This window comes from Haliotis rufescens, unplaced genomic scaffold (assembly GCF_023055435.1).
Source record: "Haliotis rufescens isolate VD_foot unplaced genomic scaffold, xgHalRufe1.0.p SCAF_16, whole genome shotgun sequence".
NCBI lineage: Eukaryota > Metazoa > Mollusca > Gastropoda > Lepetellida > Haliotidae > Haliotis > Haliotis rufescens.
Window position 1 is genome coordinate 11789449 of NW_025963846.1, and position 21422 is coordinate 11810870.

Consider the following 21422-nt stretch of genomic DNA (forward strand, 5'->3'; position numbering starts at 1 on the left):
TTATCGACGTTGTTTAATACAAAACTTTTCAGTCATTTTCTCTTTTCTCACTACAACAGACATGACGTCAGGTATACTTTTATCTCAAACTGTCAATTGATTGCAATCAAGTTATTCATGTCTTTATAAGTTTTCTTTCAACTGTTAATATCTCTGAAGACATCTTCCCGAAGAAAGGGAGTGGACTATAAAAGTCCAGTCTCCACCCTTGCCGAACTTGACTGACATATTGTGTCTCGGTCATAGTGCCACCAATGGTGAAAATGAGTTATGTGCCTTGTATGTCCTTCCTATTGATCATATTCAGCTTACCATATTACTTGCATTGGCTTCAAACAAAATGGCCGTACCCAGTCAAAACGATCTGATCAATAATCAAGATCTATACTGTAATAAAACGTGTCTTACCTCGTGAAGCGTATAATATTATTTGAGCATCTTGATTAAGACATGAAAAGATTTGGAAAATATCTGTCGATGTTGATTGTACACATGCTTTGCATATCCTGCAATTGACTGACATCTGCACGTCAGTTTACGAACCAGATGTCAATTTCGTTACACGATTTTGACTGGACTATGTATAGACTCATTAGTCCGGCTAAAATATAACTCCATAATTCCCATCTAGCTCGGCAAGGGTGGAAACTGAACTTTTTTAGTAGGTTAACTCCCCTGCCTCGGGGAGATGCTAAGAAGAATCTTTCCACAAGATTAAACATATCTACTTCATCAACCATCATTAACAAGCAGTAGGTTCCTTACTTAGCATTCCTCAGATCCAGGTCCACAGTGACAGCCTGTCTCATTCCCGGCCCGTCAAACACTAGGGACGTCCCCTCCACCAGGGGAGAGCAGCCATCTTGGATGTCCCCGGACTGGACCACGGTCCACTTACTGTGGTTCACTCCCGGCTTGTCAAACGTGTCCTTCAGCTGCGTCTGAGTGAGACATCATTAAAACTTTGCAACAAACACCATGTGAAAGAGGTGTCACAGTCAAAACAAAATAGGTCCAACATGTAACTGGTCCAACTGAAGAGCAGAGTTGCACTGGCAGATGCACTGGCAGATGCACTGGTCAAGTCAGCATTATGTGCACCCTCCTTATTCAAAAACTTGGATCTGCCTCTGAGCTATCTACTATAAGGGTAACGCTATTTTTCAGGGCATTATCATTGGCAGAAGCCCGAGGTTTTCCATTAACTGCCCGACGAAGGAGGCTTCTGCAAATGATAATGCCCTGAAAAAGAGCGTTACCGTTATTATAGCTAAAATGGATAGAATTTGTTATCAAATAAAAATAAACAACATCTGTTTGAAAAAAATTACTGTAATCAACACACAACGAATGTCACTGATCAACTTTTACAAATATGGAAACGTTATAGAACAAACCAGATAACATCACTATTGAACATGACATCACCTATCCCTAACCTATGACGTCACCTACCAACGGGCGTGATAATGTCCTGTCGTCAAGCAATATGAGGGCATTATCAAGTTACAGTGGCCTGCTCATTTCTGATAGCATGCGGACGGTTTGATGATAAGTCTATCCATTTTAGCAATAATATCCTTCACCATTATCCTCATTGTTGGGACGCCAGAAATGGCCCTCACATATTGCTCTCATGTGGGGAATCTAACCAGGGCCTTCAGCATGACAGGCAATTGCAATAACCACTAGGCCACCCCATGAAAGGGTTGACGTTAATAGTATGACATTAATTCTACCATGACATTGAAGAATTTCTTATTCTGACTGGTCAATATGGGGATTTAAATCAGGTTTGTTAATTTAGAGGTATGTATGAACACATGATCAATCAATAGCCGGGATTCGAACCCACAATCATAGGTTTCTGGCGTGCCCAAGGGACGCAACTCTGCACAGCGAATCGCAACGCCTAAGACAACTGGGCCACCCGTGCCCCCCACATTGACTGCAAAACAAGAAATTGAACTGAGATAGTTCTCACCGGTCTATTGATATCCACAGTCTTGCAGTCTTCTCCACCATAGCCCGTATCACAGATGCATTGTGGGTAATCACAGTGACCATGACCGCTACAAAGGTCAGGGCAGGCAGGTCCGATGTAGATGTCCTTGATGCCCCAGTGGTAGGGGGTGGGGGAGCCATCGGGTCTCTGAACCCACTGGAACCGAGTGCCACTGCCAGACAGAAGCCATGTATAAATAGTGACACCTCGTAACCCTGTTACTCCAGAAAGCCCACAGTGTGGATCATTACCATCCATGATTCTTTACAACAAAAGATCCAATATGATAATCCAAAATATTGTTAATCAGACGATTTCACTGAGAACAGCAATGTCCAGATAAACAGGATTTCACTGTATCCCTAAAACATGTTGCATGCAAACTGTCATTATTCAGCAGTGTCATGAGACTCTCCTTTTTCAGTTAACTTCCTTCAATCCCAGCTTATTTGGAAATATCTATAGTCTTATTTTAACTGCATTCAATCTCATTAAAATCAGATCTAAGTTCTCGCTGCCTCTGAACAAAGATCTGAGGACATCCCATTATGGGTCATGTCAGAACGACCTTTCGCGAACTTTGACCAACCACTGAAATGACAAACATCAGCCAGTTAGAAAGCAGCTTTCTCGAGCTTTACAGTACTCGTTTCAACCTGGCGACTTCCATTTCAGACTATGCTTGAAAAATATGTTGGCATAGTTCTCGATTAAAATTTTGAAAACTGAACAAATGAACATTCCGGAATGTCTAATATATGGTTGAGATTGTATGACAGTACCGGTACTTCCAATGTACTGTGCAACACCTCTTCCATTCAAATGTTTGAACCACAGAAGCGAGAGATAGACAATAATTTTGACAGAATCAGTCGTACGGACCATAACTGTCGTTCTGAATACCCCGTGTTAACGTTTTCAAAGTTGCATGATGAGAAAACACATTCCAACTGTCACTTTCATGATCTGGTAAGCGACGATTTGATTGGTCAGATGAAAGGTCGTTCTGACGTGACCCGTAATGGGATGTCCTCAGATCTTTGTTCAGCGATAGCAAGAACTAAGATCTGATTTTAATGAGATTGAACTGCATTGACCTGGACATTGAAGTTTTCAGGCCTTAAAACATTTGACTACCCCCAGCTGAATAATCTGATGCTACTATTTTCCCCAGTAACCCTTTAGGAACATCAGTATAGGGAGATTAGGCCCCTAGAAATGATGTTGTGAGAGCAACTAAAACAGGGACTGGATGGTCACAATGAAGGATGAAGAGGTCACTGGAGTGAGGCCAGATGATGATATACGACATTTATCAAAAGTTGGAATATCAATAGTTGATACATACTATATCAATACAATGCTAGACTATTGATATTATCAACAGATTTAGATTCAGATGAAAACACCTTAAGTAAATAACTTTTGTATCCAATGTATGCCATGAACCTGGACCAGTTATAGAGACGTACTTGGAAACGGGCAATCCGTTGAGAGGGATCACCACCCTCTGCCACTGTGCTGAAGGATCTCCATAGAACATGGTAGGCATCTGCGCTCCGCTGCGACATTGGGGGTCATTTGGTAGACACTGAGGATTAAGGAAATCCCAAGTCATTCCATGATCTGTGGAATATTTAAGTTCGACTGGGGGTGTAGATGCATTGCTCAAAACACCACATCCAACATTTATATAGAACTGTAGCATGGCACCATTGACCAGCTTCACTTCTCGACTGGTCAGTGTTGACGCTTCGCCATCCTTTGTCCTCCCTACCACAACATCATCCGACCCACAAAAATCTTCAAGTTCAAGGTTATCTGTAGTTGGGAAGTTTTTGGGGTCGAGGATGTCTGTGGTGTTGATGTGGAGGATGGTGGGGTTGTCTTCCTGGCCGTTGATGCGGATGCTGTCAATGACCCAGTCTCCCAGCATATGGCCACCATGCTGGGGCTGCCACCATCTGACTCTCACGCCCGGCTTCTTTGACCCAGGGGGGAGGCGAACGCTGATGAATCTGTACAAGATGAGGTCAAACAACATAAGTACCACAGTACATCTAAAATGGGATTCCTTAGAGATGCTGACTACAGGTACTGGTCAACTTGATGAATTCAAAGCATCATTCTACCATGGATTTGGAAAATACTCAAATCTGACTGGTCAAACTGAGGAAAAACATACTTGCCAAAGCTCAGCTTTCTCAGTCAGAATGTAAGAGAATTTCTGAGCATTACAGTACATTTTGATGATAAATGGCTGACTAGTGGCCCTAAATAGCTTTTCCAATATGGCTACCATTCAAATAAAAACAGCATAGCAGAAAAGCTTTCATCACAAGTGATTCCAGATATGTGTGGGCATCAGTGAATGAGTGAGTGAGTTGGGTAAAATGCTGCATTGAACAGTATTTCAGTTACTGTAAATCTGGAAATTAATGGGTCTCCAAATTAATACAACTTCTGACCCCATTTAAAAAATGTGACTCCCCCTCCCACCCCCAGTGGAATGATACTATCCTTACCTTAATCCAATTAAACAGCAAATAGCACTGCTTATTAGCGCTGAGTAGAGCACTTCCATAAAAACAATAACAGTGTTTTTTCCTAAAAACAACACATAGTTTATATGTTTACTCTGTTGACTGGCATAAAGGAAGTTCAAAGGCAATAAAATAATTTAACCAACAACAGTTCACTGATTAGTATGCGGAGAAGGTGTCAATTTCAAGATTTCAAGACTGTACTGTTGATATGGAATAAAGACATCTGTGTTGCCTGTAACACTCTTTTTCTCGGTGTTCTTTTGGTACAGTGCTTTGGCGTTACAACATGGCGGCCACCCATCTCGTGTATGACGTCATATTATGACATCATATTCTTACAGCAATATTGAGGACGTATGACACGATCGCACATAGACCTATGACCTGCGACCTATGAAATGACATCAATACTATTGTAAACACTACAACAACTATGCATATCAAATTTGTAGTGCCACTAGAAGATGTGTCCATCTGCCACAGATGCTGAAGGGGTTGCTGTCGGCACAGGTATGTGATATGTTCCCCAGGACACATTTGTGGATACAGAAATGTACCCTTGCCAATATCAGAATACAGAAAGGCATCCTAGGATGAGTCCATTCGGTCGTATTGCGCAATGTACTAAACCGGTTTCCTTGAACGCTTACACGACATGTCCTGGATGCCAAACCAGGGTAAAATTCAACATGGCAGTATGTGTTTCTCTCAGTATTTCCTTTCCATAAATTGATCGGGACTGTCATACTGTTGTATGACATGCATTCCAGTGTGCTATATAAAAACGAGCAAACATATTGAAGTATGTACATTACTCTAATATTCCACATAATCCAGCATAGACTCGTCATCAGGCAAATTAGAGCTATGATATGAACACGTTTCGGTTTCGGGTTGATGAATATAGATTCGTCCACCGTTTGGGGTACCGGTGTAAAGTCTGAAAGTATACACCCCCCCTTCAAAGTATACCCGGGTATACTCTGAAGGGGGGTAGATTTTGGCACCTTACAGGGGTTACCTTTCTGTATTTTGATTTTAGCTGGGGTATTTTTCTGTAAACAGAAATGTACCTGGGGTAGGTATCTGTAGTACCAGTGCGGTACCTTCAGCGCCACAGAGGCATCAATGTTCATCTTTAACAGAGGCATTTGTCTTTACGAAAGTGTGACATCAGACATGTGCGAGAGACACTGTGTTTGTCCCCTGCTACTTACGTTGGTTGTCTGTACAGGTTGTAGTATAGCTCCGTGACTGGGATCCAGCTAATGCCACCGTCAGCAGAGAAGTCGACCAGAACGCTCTGGTCACGGTTCACAGGCAGAGAGTTACAGCCAAACAGGAAGTAGAACTGGATGAATTTTGCATCAGAGAGGTCAAGGTCACGAGTGATGAGAGCTCGGCTGCAACTCTGAAAGAAGGAGATAGTTTACTTTAACATCCTGAAGATGTGTTGTACACTTAACCATCACTATAAACTATAAACTATAAACTATAAAACGTGTATAGAGCATAAGCTGTCCATCTTGTAAAATTCAGATATTTAAGTGAAACCCTATTAGATTGGCCCTCATCCGTTCTGAAGCCTTCTGTAGCAGCAATAATTGTTGTTATAGCTAAAATAGATTGAATTATCATTAAACCGCCAGCATGTTATAAAAAATAAGCGGGCCACTGTAACTTGATAATGCCCTCATATTGCTTGACGACCGGCCATTATCACGCCCGTTGTTAGGCAACGTCATAGGTTAGGGATAGGTGACGTCACGTTCAATAGTGACGTTGTCTGGTTTGTTTTATGACGTTTCCATATTTGTAAAAGTGGGTCAGTGACATTTGCGTTAATTGCAGTAAATGTTTCAAAACCGATATTGTTGTTTCTTTTTATTTGATAACAAATTCCATCCTTTTGAGCTATAATAAGGGTAACGCTATTTTTCAGGGCATTATCATTTGCAGAAGCCCTCGGTCTTTTCAGTTAATGGAAGGCCTCGGGCTTCTGCAAATGATAATGCCCTGAAAAATAGTGTTACCCTTATAGGAACATCTACCATTGATTCATAAATACAGAAATTTGTCAATCTTGACAATTTTAATGAGAATGGACCTGTCTGGATTAACAGGATTTCTCTATATCTGTAACTTAATTTAAAACAAACTCTAGGAATTGCAGGAAACTGTTGTAAACATCTTAGCAAGAAGTAGCATCTCACAGCAGAGCAATAGCTGTCACATTGTTGTGTTATAAGACTCTTTCTGTTCGAATAATGACAGAAAAATGTATTTACTGCATATCTCAGCCAATTACAAAATAAACTATAATGATCAAAAGAACAAATTCTTCCAAATTATTTCATGACTGAAAATGGATATAATAACTGGTATCTCACGCAACTCACCCCAGTGAAGTGAAGAGCCTTCCCATTGGCTAGAGTCTTACAAGGACGTGCCACTTCCCCTCCAACCAGTTTAACCCAGTTAGTGTCGTCTGCTGCAACAGTGAAGTCGTCCACCAGTCCACCAGGGAGGGGAGTGATCGGAGTTCGGCAATCTGCGTCAGTCCATCCCTCATCACAACTGTGGGTAGGAACCAAGGCATGGCTTTCAGGGAACAATATATGGCTTACTGAATGTTCTACTTACCTAACCAAGGCCAATTCTTGTCCAGGATCCGATAAATTTAATAGAAATTCAGATCCATTACAATGTCTGTTTAGTACTAATTTTGGTGCCATTCTCTACAAAATACTACTTACCACCTGATTCAAATATTGAGTAAGCATATTTAGTTTACCATAGTTCTGAACAGTAATTTCTGTTCATTTTGGCTTGAGTTTGGTTTGAGCTTTCTTACCACCAAGATTTTTGAAAATTGTAAAGTTTATAACTGAAGTCACAAACACAACCATGGGTATGAATGATGCTGACTAAGTACATATCAATAGTTTGGTCAAATCCAGGTTTCAGAACCACGATATTCAAATCCTGACACTGATAAGGGAAGCAACTCTGCATAACAAGCTGCAACAGCTAAGAATTCCTGGCCATTCGAGACCCTGCACCAAATATAAGGAAGCATGTAATATAAGTTTTTATTTTAAGGCTAGAAATATCAAGTTATCATTGAGGATACTTTTAGTGATCTGTTGGAAAAGTAGTTCCATCTTTCATTGGATTCCTCAGAGAGAATGACTGTGGAATGACTTGGGAGATCATCAAGATTTTTTTGCCTCAGACTTATGAGAAGGAGATAACTGTTTGATTTACACACAGCTGCTGCTTTTTTTGTGCCTCTCTCCTCTATCCCATGAATACTAGAATGTGGTTCTGTGGGACTGCTGGGACTAGCTGTGAATCGTGTACATCCTCCTATACAGATGACATTACAGAGCTATGTGATGGTGAAATAGGGTTTAACGACACGTCCAAGATTATTGCACTTATATAGCGATGTGCATCACGTGTGTGTGTGTGGCTGCTTGTACTAGTCCGGACTGATGCCGATTTATACAGTATACTGACCCGAGCCGACCAGTCCTTGTTTTACCCTCTTAATACCGAGCGCCAGACAGGGTAACAACAAGTATCATCTTTTAACTTTTGGTATGACGTGGCTGGGGATCAAACCCGTAACTTTCCGCTCTCTGGGTGGACGGAGTGGTACAGAGCTATATATCCTGGAGAGACCTCTCATACCCATACAGATATCCCTTTATGCTTTAACCACGGACCCCTTCATAAGAACATACACTCCCCACCAATTTAGCCCCCGTGAAGATTCGGGTTAGAACTGGTCTTCAGCAACCCATGCTTGTCATAAGTGTCGACAAACAGAAGAAGGTGGTCGGGGTCGCTGACTTGGTTGATGTTTGCAATTGTATCCCAATTGCTCATGATGTCACTCACTGGATTGTCTGGTCCAGATTTTATTTTTTAATGACCACTGTCACATAGCTGGAATATTGCTAAGAGTGGCATTAAACAGGGAAACACTGATATACAGAGTTCAAGACTGACTATACTTACACACAGCTGCCTTCAAAGCACCGACCGTGACCGCTACACATGGACCTGCACTCCCCACCAATGTACAAGTGGGCCAGCGCCCAGGACTGACTTGGAATGAAACCCCTTGGCTGCTGCCATCGAAATCGTGTTGATTTAGACCTGGAAAATATATTTTTATAAACCGTTTAAATGTTTCTGCTGTATGAACAAGGAGACTAACACGTACACGTACACGTACACGTACCTGGTGTAGTAAGACTAACACGTACCTGGTGTAGTAAGACTGACATGTACCTGGTGTAGTAAGACTAACACGTACCTGGTGTAGTAAGACTGACATGTACCTGGTGTAGTAAGACTAACACGTACCTGGTGTAGTAAGACTGACATGTACCTGGTGTAGTAAGACTAACACGTACCTGGTGTAGTAAGACTAACACGTACCTGGTGTAGTAAGACTGACATGTACCTGGTGTAGTAAGACTAACACGTACCTGGTGTAGTAAGACTGACATGTACCTGGTGTAGTAAGACTAACACGTACCTGGTGTAGTAAGACTGACATGTACCTGGTGTAGTAAGACTGACATGTACCTGGTGTAGTAAGACTAACACATACCTGGTGTAGTAAGACTGACATGTACCTGGTGTAGTAAGACTGACATGTACCTGGTGTAGTAAGACTAACACGTACCTGGTGTAGTAAGACTGACATGTACCTGGTGTAGTAAGACTAACACGTACCTGGTGTAGTAAGACTAACACGTACCTGGTGTAGTAAGACTGACATGTACCTGGTGTAGTAAGACTAACACGTACCTGGTGTAGTAAGACTGACATGTACCTGGTGTAGTAAGACTAACACGTACCTGGTGTAGTAAGACTGACATGTACCTGGTGTAGTAAGACTGACATGTACCTGGTGTAGTAAGACTAACACATACCTGGTGTAGTAAGACTGACATGTACCTGGTGTAGTAAGACTGACATGTACCTGGTGTAGTAAGACTAACATGTACCTGGTGAAGTAAGACTGACATGTACCTGGTGTAGTAAGACTGACATGTACCTGGTGTAGTAAGACTAACACATACCTGGTGTAGTAAGACTGACATGTACCTGGTGTAGTAAGACTTATACATACCTGGTGTAGTAAGACTAACACGTACCTGGTGTAGTAAGACTAACATGTACCTGGTGAAGTAAGACTGACATGTACCTGGTGTAGTAAGACTGACATGTACCTGGTGTAGTAAGACTGACATGTACCTGGTGTAGTAAGACTAACACGTACCTGGTGTAGTAAGACTAACACGTACCTGGTGTAGTAAGACTGACATGTACCTGGTGTAGTAAGACTAACATGTACCTGGTGTAGTAAGACTAACACGTACCTGGTGTAGTAAGACTGACATGTACCTGGTGTAGTAAGACTGACATGTACCTGGTGTAGTAAGACTAACACATACCTGGTGTAGTAAGACTGACATGTACCTGGTGTAGTAAGACTAACACATACCTGGTGTAGTAAGACTAACATCTATCTGGTGTAGTAAGACTTATACATACCTGGTGTAGTAAGACTAACACGTACCTGGTGTAGTAAGACTAACATGTACCTGGTGAAGTAAGACTAACACGTACCTGGTGTAGTAAGACTAACATCTATCTGGTGTAGTAAGACTGACATGTACCTGGTGTAGTAAGACTAACACGTACCTGGTGTAGTAAGGCTAACATGTACCTGGTGTAGTAAGACTAACATCTATCTGGTGTAGTAAGACTAACACATACCTGGTGTAGTAAGACTAACACATACCTGGCGTAGTAAGACTAACATCTGTCTGGTGTAGTAAGACTAACACGTACCTGGTGTAGTAAGACTAACACATACCTGGCGTAGTAAGACTAACATCTATCTGGTGTAGTAAGACTTATACATACCTGGTGTAGTAAGACTAACACGTACCTGGTGTAGTAAGACTAACATCTATCTGGTGTAGTAAGACTAACACATACCTGGCGTAGTAAGACTAACATCTATCTGGTGTAGTAAGACTTATACATACCTGGTGTAGTAAGACTAACACGTACCTGGTGTAGTAAGACTAACACGTACCTGGTGAAGTAAGACTAACACGTACCTGGTGTAGTACGGCAGAGGTATGGTGACTCTGTTCCAGCCGGCGTACATGTCCGACTGGTACTGGGAGCTGATGAAGTAGGAGCTGCAGTCGACGTCGGAGGGAACACATGCTCGCTGCAGGAGACTCCACGTCTTGCCCATGTCCAGAGAGAACTCCAGGTCCATGTCTGAACACGCCAGAGTGAGTGAGTGAGTAAATTAGTAAATTAGTGAGTGAGTGAGTGAGTGAGTGAGTGAGTGAGTGAGTGAGTGAGTGAGTGAGTGAGTGAGTGAGTGACAAACACTACATGTAAACTATTATTAATAATTTTACTTTAACAACTAAATCAACATATAATTAGGAAATGTGCATACAAAATGTCATCAGATGTGAAAAAGGAGGGGTGGACACCCCAAGGACCCCCCCTCTAGATCCGCCACTGCACGGTGCCTTGCAAAGTCTGAACCTTCAGGTTGACAGCCCATGCATGAAGCAAGGGTTCAATCAGTGAGTGAGTGAGTGAGTGAGTATGGCTTTACGCCGCTTTTAGCAATATTCCAGCAATATTACAGCGAAGGACACCAGAAATGGGCTTCACACATTGTACCCATGTCAGGAATCGAACCTGGGTCTTCGGCATGACGAACGAATGCTTTAACCTCTAGGCTACCCGACCGCCCCCTTTCAATCATTTTGTAGGCCAACATTTAATGAAGTGTAACAATTCTACTTACGATAACAGTTCTCTTCCGTTGGCTCACACCCCATGGCAACATCAAACTGCACGAAGCTCCCCTCTCTGACATCAACGTCGGCAGAGATGGCGTACCGCATGTTCTCAAGTCCTGACACAGAATCAGGAAAGCGATACAGAGTCATCCTTGAACATGTGTATGTCTGCTCCTAACCTGACTCACCGTTTCAAATATAGTGTTCTTTCAATAAATGTTTGCATACAAACTACTGTAAAACGTGAAATTAACGCGAGCATGAATTAAATTAAATTAATGAGAGTGGTCTTTGCTCACATTATTAAACATCGCATTTATATCAACAATAAGACATTTTGGATAGCAGAAATACCAACTTAGAGATACGCTGAAAACAAACAACTATGTATTCCACATCAATGTTTATTGAGCAGCACTTGTAACAAGTGTATAAACAATGTCATTCAAACACTAATTACATCCTGTGAATTGTCACTGCTGGGTTCAAGACAAGCGTTCAACAGACAGACGCCACCCAACACGGTGTCTTTGCTCTTTGCGACTGCATCAAAGGCCGACAAGAGCCAGCACGCACGTATTGTTTTAGCTGAAGTACTCTACTCAGCGCTAATAAGCGGTGCTATTTGGTGTGTGATTGGATTAATGTAAGGTTGGATTGAGGTGAGGATTCTCCTGTAAACTGGACAGAGGACATTTTGTTTAGATATAAATCCACTGATGCTTGAGAGGAGGGGGTGTCGCATTCATATTGAGTCTCATTTTTGGCTAGGGGCCAGCTGTCGCATTCTTTTGGAGACGCATTAATTTCACGTTTTACAGTAAATGCCTAACATATATTTGATCAAAAATATGTACTACAAATCAACAGAATAAGAGCATGAACATTTAGCCTGCTATGTTTGTTTGTTTTGTTTGTTTGTTTGTTTGTTTGTTTTGTTTGTTTGTTGTTTAATGTCGCACTCAGCAATATTCCAGCTATATGACGGCGATCTATAAATATTCGAGTCTTGACCATACAATCCCGTGATTGATATCATGAGCATTGATCCACATAATTGGGATACGATGACATGCATCAACCAAGTCAGCGAGCCTGACCACCTGATCCCATTAGTCGCCTCTTTTGACCAGCATTGTCATCTTTTACGGCAAGCATGGGTTGCTGAAGACCCATTCTACCCCGGATCTTCACGGGTCTGCTATATGTAAATGTTGAAGAGAGTAACATAATTAAAGAAGACCACAGACAGGTTATACTTTTGTCTCTCTCTTCTATGTCAGAGGAGGAGGCAGGATAAGGACCTTTGGCCCAGTGGAAATGTCAAATGATAAGTTGCAGAAAACTTGGAAATATTGATATGAAAATTATCAGACACGTCAAATGACTGACAACTTGTCTCTTTTTTCCTTTCTAACACTTGCATGTTTTGGATTTCGGACATGAACAAATGCACAAATATGGTGAAAATGAGTGAAAGAGACAACTTCGTACAACTTCAAATGAAAATCTAAGTACGAAGTCTGTGATCCAAGATGAATTTATTACTATATATTTGTAATGTTTTTATATTCATCTCCTGTGAAAATCAGTTTGGGTCTAAGACTTGCTCAAGTTCAAATATTAGAAATAACGTTTAATATCGCCTCTAAAATCAGCCTTTTGACACACTTTATCCTTACCTATGCATTTAGTGTTGTCAAAATTCTCAAACATGCAATTGTTGGAATGAAGAAAGTTTAGTTCTCATTCATATGAACACATCTGATGACTTTCATAACAATGTCTAAGTGTTTTGTTCAATTCTTCAATTATGCAGATCTTGTGCCTTTCCCAGTCCTTTCCCTGGTAGTGTCTGCAAGTATCACAGGCGATGTCTCAATAGTCAAGTTTCACTGGTCATGTCTCACTGGTCAAGTGAAACCAGTTATATTTGAACTGTCATGTCTCATAGGTTATGTCTCAATGTTCAAGTCCCACTGGTCGTGTCTCACTGGTCATGTCCCACTGGTCTCATAGGTCACATCTCACCAGCCATGTATCATGGGTCACATCTCATGGGTCATGTATCATGGGTCACATCTCACGGGTCATGTATCATAGGTCACATCTCACCAGCCATGTATCATGGGTCACATCTCACGGGTCATGTATCATGGGTCACATCTCACGGGTCATGTATCATAGGTCACATCTCACTGGTCATGTCCAACTGGTCTCATAGGTCACATCTCACCAGCCATGTATCATGGGTCACATCTCATGGGTCATGTATCATAGGTCACATCTCACGGGTCATGTATCATAGGTCACATCTCACTGGTCATGTATCATAGGTCACGTCTCATGGGTCATGTATCATAGGTCACATCTCACGGGTCAAGTATCATGGGTCACATCTCGCGGGTCATGTATCATGGGTCATGTCTCACCAGTCATGTATTATTGGTCATGTCTCACCAGCCATGTATCATTGGTCATGTCTCACTAACCATGTATCATAGGTCATGTCTCACCAGCCATGTATCATAGGTCTTGTCTCACCAGCCATGTATTATTGGTCATGTCTCACCAGCCATGTATCATAGGTCACATCTCATTGGTCATGTATCATAGGTCATGTCTCACCAGCCATGTATCATTGGTCATGTCTCACCAGCCATGTATTATTGGTCACATCTCACCAGCCATGTATTATTGGTCATGTCTCACCAGCCATGTATCATAGGTCATGTCTCACTAACCATGTATCATGGGTCATGTCTCACCAGTCATGTATCATAGGTCATGTCTCACCAGCCATGTATCATTGGTCATGTCTCACCAGCCATGTATTATTGGTCATGTCTCACCAGCCATGTATTATTGGTCATGTCTCACCAGCCATGTATCATGGGTCATGTCTCACTAACCATGTATCATAGGTCATGTCTCACCAGCCATGTATCATAGGTCTTGTCTCACCAGCCATGTATTATTGGTCATGTCTCACCAGCCATGTATCATAGGTCACATCTCATTGGTCATGTATCATAGGTCATGTCTCACCAGCCATGTATCATTGGTCATGTCTCACCAGCCATGTATTATTGGTCACATCTCACCAGCCATGTATCATGGGTCATGTCTCACCAGCCATGTATCATAGGTCATGTCTCACTAACCATGTATCATGGGTCATGTCTCACCAGTCATGTATCATAGGTCATGTCTCACCAGCCATGTATCATTGGTCATGTCTCACCAGCCATGTATTATTGGTCATGTCTCACCAGCCATGTATTATTGGTCATGTCTCACCAGCCATGTATCATGGGTCATGTCTCACTAACCATGTATCATAGGTCATGTCTCACCAGCCATGTATCATAGGTCTTGTCTCACCAGCCATGTATTATTGGTCATGTCTCACCAGCCATGTATCATAGGTCACATCTCATTGGTCATGTATCATAGGTCATGTCTCACCAGCCATGTATCATTGGTCATGTCTCACCAGCCATGTATTATTGGTCACATCTCACCAGCCATGTATTATTGGTCATGTCTCACCAGCCATGTATCATAGGTCATGTCTCACTAACCATGTATCATGGGTCATGTCTCACCAGTCATGTATCATAGGTCATGTCTCACCAGCCATGTATCATTGGTCATGTCTCACCAGCCATGTATCATAGGTCATGTCTCACCAGCCATGTATCATAGGTCATGTCTCACCAGCCATGTATCATTGGTCATGTCTCACCAGCCATGTATCATAGGTCATGTCTCACCAGCCATGTATTATTGGTCATGTCTCACCAGCCATGTATTATTGGTCATGTCTCACCAGCCATGTATCATTGGTCATGTCTCACCAGCCATGTATCATAGGTCATGTCTCACTAACCATGTATCATGGGTCATGTATCACCAGCCATGTATCATGGGTCATGTATCACTAACCATGTATCATGGGTCATGTCTCACCAGCCATGTATCATTGGTCATGTCTCACCAGCCATGTATCTTGGGTCATGTATCACTAACCATGTATCATGGGTCATGTATCACCAGCCATGTATCATAGGTCATGTCTCACCAGCCATGTATCATAGGTCATGTCTCACCAGCCATGTATTATTGGTCATGTCTCACCAGCCATGTATTATTGGTCACATCTCACCAGCCATGTATCATGGGTCATGTCTCACCAGCCATGTATCATGGGTCATATCTCACCAGCCATGTCTCACTGGTCAAGTCTCAACGGTCATGTCTCAACGGTCATGGTCATATCTCACCATTGAAGTGCATGGCTTCAGCCAAAGAGCCGCACACCTTCTCCACATCCCCACCAGGATACATCAGCCACGTGGAGTCCCGAGGGGCACCAGGCTCATCCTGCAGAACATCCTCCCCATAGATGTCACCACCGATGTAGACCTACACCAGGAGAAGTGTTATACAATGTAGACCTACACCAGGAGAAGTGTTATACAATGTAGACCTATACCAGGAAAAGTGTTATACAATGTAGACCTATAGCTTGGAGAAGTGTTATACAATGTAGACCTACACCAGAAGAAGTGTTATACAATGTAGACCTACACCAGGAAAAGTGTTATACAATGTATACCTACAACCAGATGAAGTGTTATACAATGTAGACCTACACCAGGAGAAGTGTTATACAATGTAGACCTACACCAGGAGAAGTGTTATACAATGTAGACCTACACCAGGAGAAGTGTTATACAATGTAGACCATCAGCTGGGAGAAGTGTTATACAATGTAGACCTACACCAGGAGAAGTGTTATACAATGTAGACCTACACCAGGAGAAGTGTTATACAATGTAGACCTACACCAGGAGAAGTGTTATACAATGTAGACCAACAGCAGGGAAAAATTCTCCTTCCTGATCATAATGACAGATATTCAACAACTTTACATCTACCTTGTACATGTGTATTCATTACATGAGTCTAGAATCAGAATGATTAAGATGTTTCACCAATCATCCTGGATGAGGTTTGTTGTTTGTTATTTAACGCCACACTCAGCAATATGACAGTTATATGACGGCATTCTGTAAATAATTTGACTCTGGACCAGACAATCCAGTGATTGATATCATGAGCATCAATCTACGCAAATTGTGATTTGATGACATGCATCAACCAACACCCAATCCTGTTAGTCGTCCCTCGACAAGCATGGGTTGCTGAAGATCAGCTCTAACCTGAAATCTTCATGGTGATCCTGGACAAGGGTTAAAGAGCAGTCTGTAAATCATGTTACCTGGTCAATGGCCCAATCTTCAGCATATGTCCCATCTAGTGATGGCTGCCACCATCGCAGCAAGGTGGAGTTGGAGCGTGCTGTGTTGGGAAGGGGTAGGGCAACATACTGTGGACTGTTGCTTTGGTCGTTGAAGTCAAACTGTTCGATGGTGACCCAGTTGATGCCGCCGTTGACGGAATACTGGAGGAAGACTGGTAAGGTGGGCTGGACCCCTTGGTAGCAGCCCAGCTTCAGGTAGAACTGCATGGTGCTAGGAAACACAGACAAACAGATGTTCATGATCAACCTCCATTTCTCTCTGTGATGGACCACCACAGTAACAAGCAACAGGTCGCCAGTGTTACCATAGTTACAATCCAACAATCCCAGTGTACTGACCTAACTCGGGAGAGATCCATCTCCGTAGTAACAAGCAACAGGTTGCCAGTGTTACCATAGTTACAATCCAACAATCCCAGTGTACTGACCTAACTCGGGAGAGATCCATCTCCGTAGTAACAAGCAACAGGTTGCCAGTGTTACCATAGTTACAATCCAACAATAACAGTGTACTGACCTAACTCGGGAGAGATCCATCTCCGTGGTAACAAGCACCCTGTCACCGGTGTTACCATAGTGCAGACTGGGTTCTGTGAAGAGACTCCCACACTGGTCTGAGGGTCTGCCTCCGCTCCACGCTGACCACCTCTCCCTGTCCAGTTGTTGGCTGGCTAGAGGTGGACACAAACAGTTACACTCTCACAAAGTGAGTTGTTGCATTTACTCCACAACATCACGTTACAAAATCTCATAACTTGAAGTCAGCGTTTTGTGCAGACATCTTATGTTTCCAGAATAATCATGCTATACCAGTAAACATATAGTACTGCCACTGCCTTTAATCCATTAAGGGGAAATGGGTGGCCAAGTCATTTAAGGTGCCATAATTCACTATGCAGAGTTGCACCCCTTGGATACGCCAGAAACCGATGATTGTGTGTTCGAATCCTGGTTCGCCCAATTATGTTTCTAGATTCGTCAGCTCATTGGTTCCATACATCAGATCCCCAAAATAATTTCATTTAACTTTATACAATGTTCACAGTCAAGTATTTGGGTCCCATAAATAGCATAGGTGTATAAAATAAACCATTCAGGCAAACGGCACTTTCCACCTTCCATTCAATGTCCAGAGTACTAGCAGCAAGAGCAGCAGTACTGTATAATGGTTGGAGTACATTGTTGGGGCATATACCAAACACCATTGGAGAAGAAGTATAGCTGGCTCTGAATAAATTACTTGCAAATTCAGGGTAGAAATATGATGCCTACCATCCAGGACAGTGGACTGAGACACGTCCCCTCTCAGGGGCAGCAGGGAGAAGACACTGGGCGGGTTGAAGTCCTCCTTCAGATACGTGGGTTTGTGTCCGTCCACCACACACCTCTCCCCCGAGTAGCCCTCGTCACACATGCACACCATGCCGTTCACGCAGAACCCATGCCCGTTACAGTGGTCGATGCAGGCCATGCCGATGTAAACGTTGTCTATCGCCCACTCGGGCGCAAAGTCGTATTCGGGCACTGCCCCCTGGTACCAGCGGAATCTCATTGCCCTGAAACATGGTCATATATACACATCAGTTCCACACAGATTGCATTACAGTAGGGGAGTCACGATATGTCTACGTCAACACCTAGATGTATCGCAATTCTTGATAATATTTATAGTGAAGTTCTCCATGTTCCGTTGCTATCAACCAGTCTGGCCACACTTAGAAGATCCGGGATAGAATAGGTCTTCAGCAACCCATACTAACTGTAAGAGGCGACTATGCTTGTCGTAAGAGGCAACTAACAGGATCGGGTGGCCAGGCTCGCTGAGTTGGTTGATCCATATCGATCCCACTTGCGTGGATAGATGCTCATGATGTCAATCACTGGATTGACCACCGTCATATAGCTGGAATATTGCTGTGTGCAGCGTTTAACAACAAACAAAAACTTAGTCATGATTCATATTAGTTGGCCCTTATGACAAAAGGCACGCACGAAACCTACTATGGCTAGTTTGAATCCTGGTTCTCCCACTTTTATTTCTATGTTTTTCAGCATTAAGTTGTAAACATCTGAGACCTGCATCACGTCAGGCTTTCCTCCCACACTAACCTGACACGCCGTGATATAACTCAAATACTGTTCAAAGCGACGTTAAATCCAGCTCACTCACTCACTCTTATGACTAGCATTTCAAATGGAAGCTACTACACTTACCCACACACAAGAAGGTTATCGAGCGGCACCACAATTCGCCGCCAGTTTGGTGATGTACCGCCATAGTAAACCGTCTGTGGTAATGTGCTGTCGAAACATCGGACACTTGACACCTCGGCACAGTTGGGTACAACAGGGGCCCACGTTTTGCCTCGATCGGCAGAGTACTGCAGCCTGACTGGGTACTTGTTGGTGGCCTCAGAACCACAGCCGACATTAATCTGGAGACACACAGAACACACTGTCACTGCAACACACTACCACATTTTCTTGAGTGTAGTGCGCACCCAAGCATAACGCAAACCCACCTCTAGGTGATTCAGTATTTTGGAGAAAAAAAACATGTTTCATTACTGCGAGTGGGCATGGGTCCAAGGCACCACAAATCACTGTGATTCTGTGTCAAGGTTTGTCAACATCAACCCATGCTTGTAGGCATCACCACAATTTGACTAGTCATGATATAACTGAAATATAATTTATAGTATGGTTTTACATAATGTCAAATAATGCCAGGAAATCTGTACCATGGAAACATACATTCAAATAATTGCAATTCTTTGCAACAGTATTACAATAGTGGTAACCCTTTTGCAAGAGTATTACAATACTGGTAACCCTTTTGCAGAGTATTACAATACTGGTAACCCTTTTGCAGAGTATTACAATAGTGGTAACCCTTTTGCAACAGTATTACAATAGTGGTAAAACATTTGCAACAGTATTACAATAGTGTTAAAACATTTGCAACAGTATTACAATAGTGGTAACCCTTTTGCAACAGTATTACAATAGTGTTAAAACATTTGCAACAGTATTACAATAGTGGTAACCCCTTTTCAACAGTATTACTATAGTGGTAACCCTTTTGCAACGGTATTACTATAGTGGTAACCCTTTTGCAACAGTATTACAATAGTGGTAACCCTTTTACAACAGTATTACTATAGTGGTAACCCTTTTGCAACAGTATTACTATAGTGGTAACCCTTTTGCAACAGTATTACTATAGTGGTAAAACATTTGCAACAGTATTGCAATAGTGGTAACCCTTTTGCAACAGTATGACAATAGTGGTAAAACTTTTGCAAAAGTATTATGGTAGTGGTAGAGCTTTTGCAATAGTATCACAATAGTGGTAGAACATTTGCAACAGTATTACACTATTGCAAAATTACCTCTAGAAGTAAGCAATAATGCACAAAATGAACGTTACTTACATCAAACTGTAGAACTGACATAGGTCCAACGTCAAGGTCACGGGTAACAGCAGATAACTCTCCCCCAGTCGACCTCCGGAACACAAGGGCGGAGTCACCCGATGTTGATGTATCTGTCCTGGGGAGATTCAACATATCAACCATGGGAATAGTCAATCATAAATCAATGTAAGTACATATGTACAGTATTTAGTTCATACATAGTCTTCCAAACTAAGTAGGAAGTCAAGGGGTCTTGATTTAAGTGGTCACTATGTCAAATACTATAGCAGCTAACCTCAGGGACCCATAGAGGTAACACTTTTTACACTTAACATTCAAGACCCACAAGCCCAGGGCCAAGGTGTATGAGTAAATCTACAGATATATGCAGCTCAAGTGGCACTGTTGTAACGTGTTTTGTACAGAGTACATTATTGGGAAATAATTGTAGTACATGTGACCCAAATGACGAACACCTACTGGTGTAGAGCTGTAATGAGAGATGACTGACAAGACTGCACAAGCAGATCCACGGGTCCGGCCAATCGGGCATGTCCTACTTTCCTACCGTCTTCTGTCATCAGCTTATTGACAATGGTATCTTTTACTAGTATCATCATTTTATGACAATGGTATATCTTTTACTCCTATCTTCACCTTACTGACAATGGTATATGTTTACTGCTACCATCACCTTACTGACAATGGTATATGTTTACTGCTATCATCACCTTACTGACAATGGTATATGTTTACTGCTACCATCACCTTACTGTCAATGGTATATGTTTACTGCTAGCATCACCTTACTGACAATGGTATATATATATACTGCTACCATCACCTTACTGACAATGGTATATGTTTACTGCTACCATCACCTTACTGACAATGGTATATGTTTACTGCTACCATCACCTTACTGTCAATGGAATATATGTTTACTGCTAGCATCACCTTACTGTCAATGGTATATGTTTACTGCTAGCATCACCTTACTGACAATGGTATATTTATACTGCTACCATCACCTTACTGACAATGGTATATCGTTACTGCTACCATCACCTTACTGACAATGGTATATCTTTACTGCTAGCATCACCTTACTGTCAATGGTATATGTTTACTGCTAGCATCACCTTACTGACAATGGTATATATATACTGCTACCATCACCTTACTGACAATGGTATATCTTTACTGCTACCATCACCTTACTGACAATGGTATATGTTTACTGCTACCATCACCTTACTGACA

General features: G+C 42.2%; 1 protein-coding gene across 1 annotated transcript in view; it reads right to left on the reverse strand.

The window, feature by feature from the left end:
* LOC124135067 (reelin-like) overlaps nucleotides 1-21422 on the reverse strand; it is a 123035-nt gene that overhangs the window by 13244 nt on the left and 88369 nt on the right. Inside the window, exons 37-50 of the mRNA XM_048396870.1 lie at nucleotides 20178-20295; nucleotides 18958-19178; nucleotides 18016-18299; nucleotides 17261-17414; nucleotides 16702-16954; nucleotides 15701-15842; nucleotides 11420-11530; nucleotides 10704-10872; nucleotides 8578-8718; nucleotides 6951-7128; nucleotides 5769-5962; nucleotides 3478-4023; nucleotides 1985-2177; nucleotides 766-941 (exon numbers count right to left, since the gene is read on the reverse strand). Coding sequence (XP_048252827.1) covers nucleotides 766-941; nucleotides 1985-2177; nucleotides 3478-4023; nucleotides 5769-5962; nucleotides 6951-7128; nucleotides 8578-8718; nucleotides 10704-10872; nucleotides 11420-11530; nucleotides 15701-15842; nucleotides 16702-16954; nucleotides 17261-17414; nucleotides 18016-18299; nucleotides 18958-19178; nucleotides 20178-20295 — 2880 coding nt within the window. The remainder of the gene's footprint in view (nucleotides 1-765; nucleotides 942-1984; nucleotides 2178-3477; nucleotides 4024-5768; nucleotides 5963-6950; nucleotides 7129-8577; nucleotides 8719-10703; nucleotides 10873-11419; nucleotides 11531-15700; nucleotides 15843-16701; nucleotides 16955-17260; nucleotides 17415-18015; nucleotides 18300-18957; nucleotides 19179-20177; nucleotides 20296-21422) is intronic.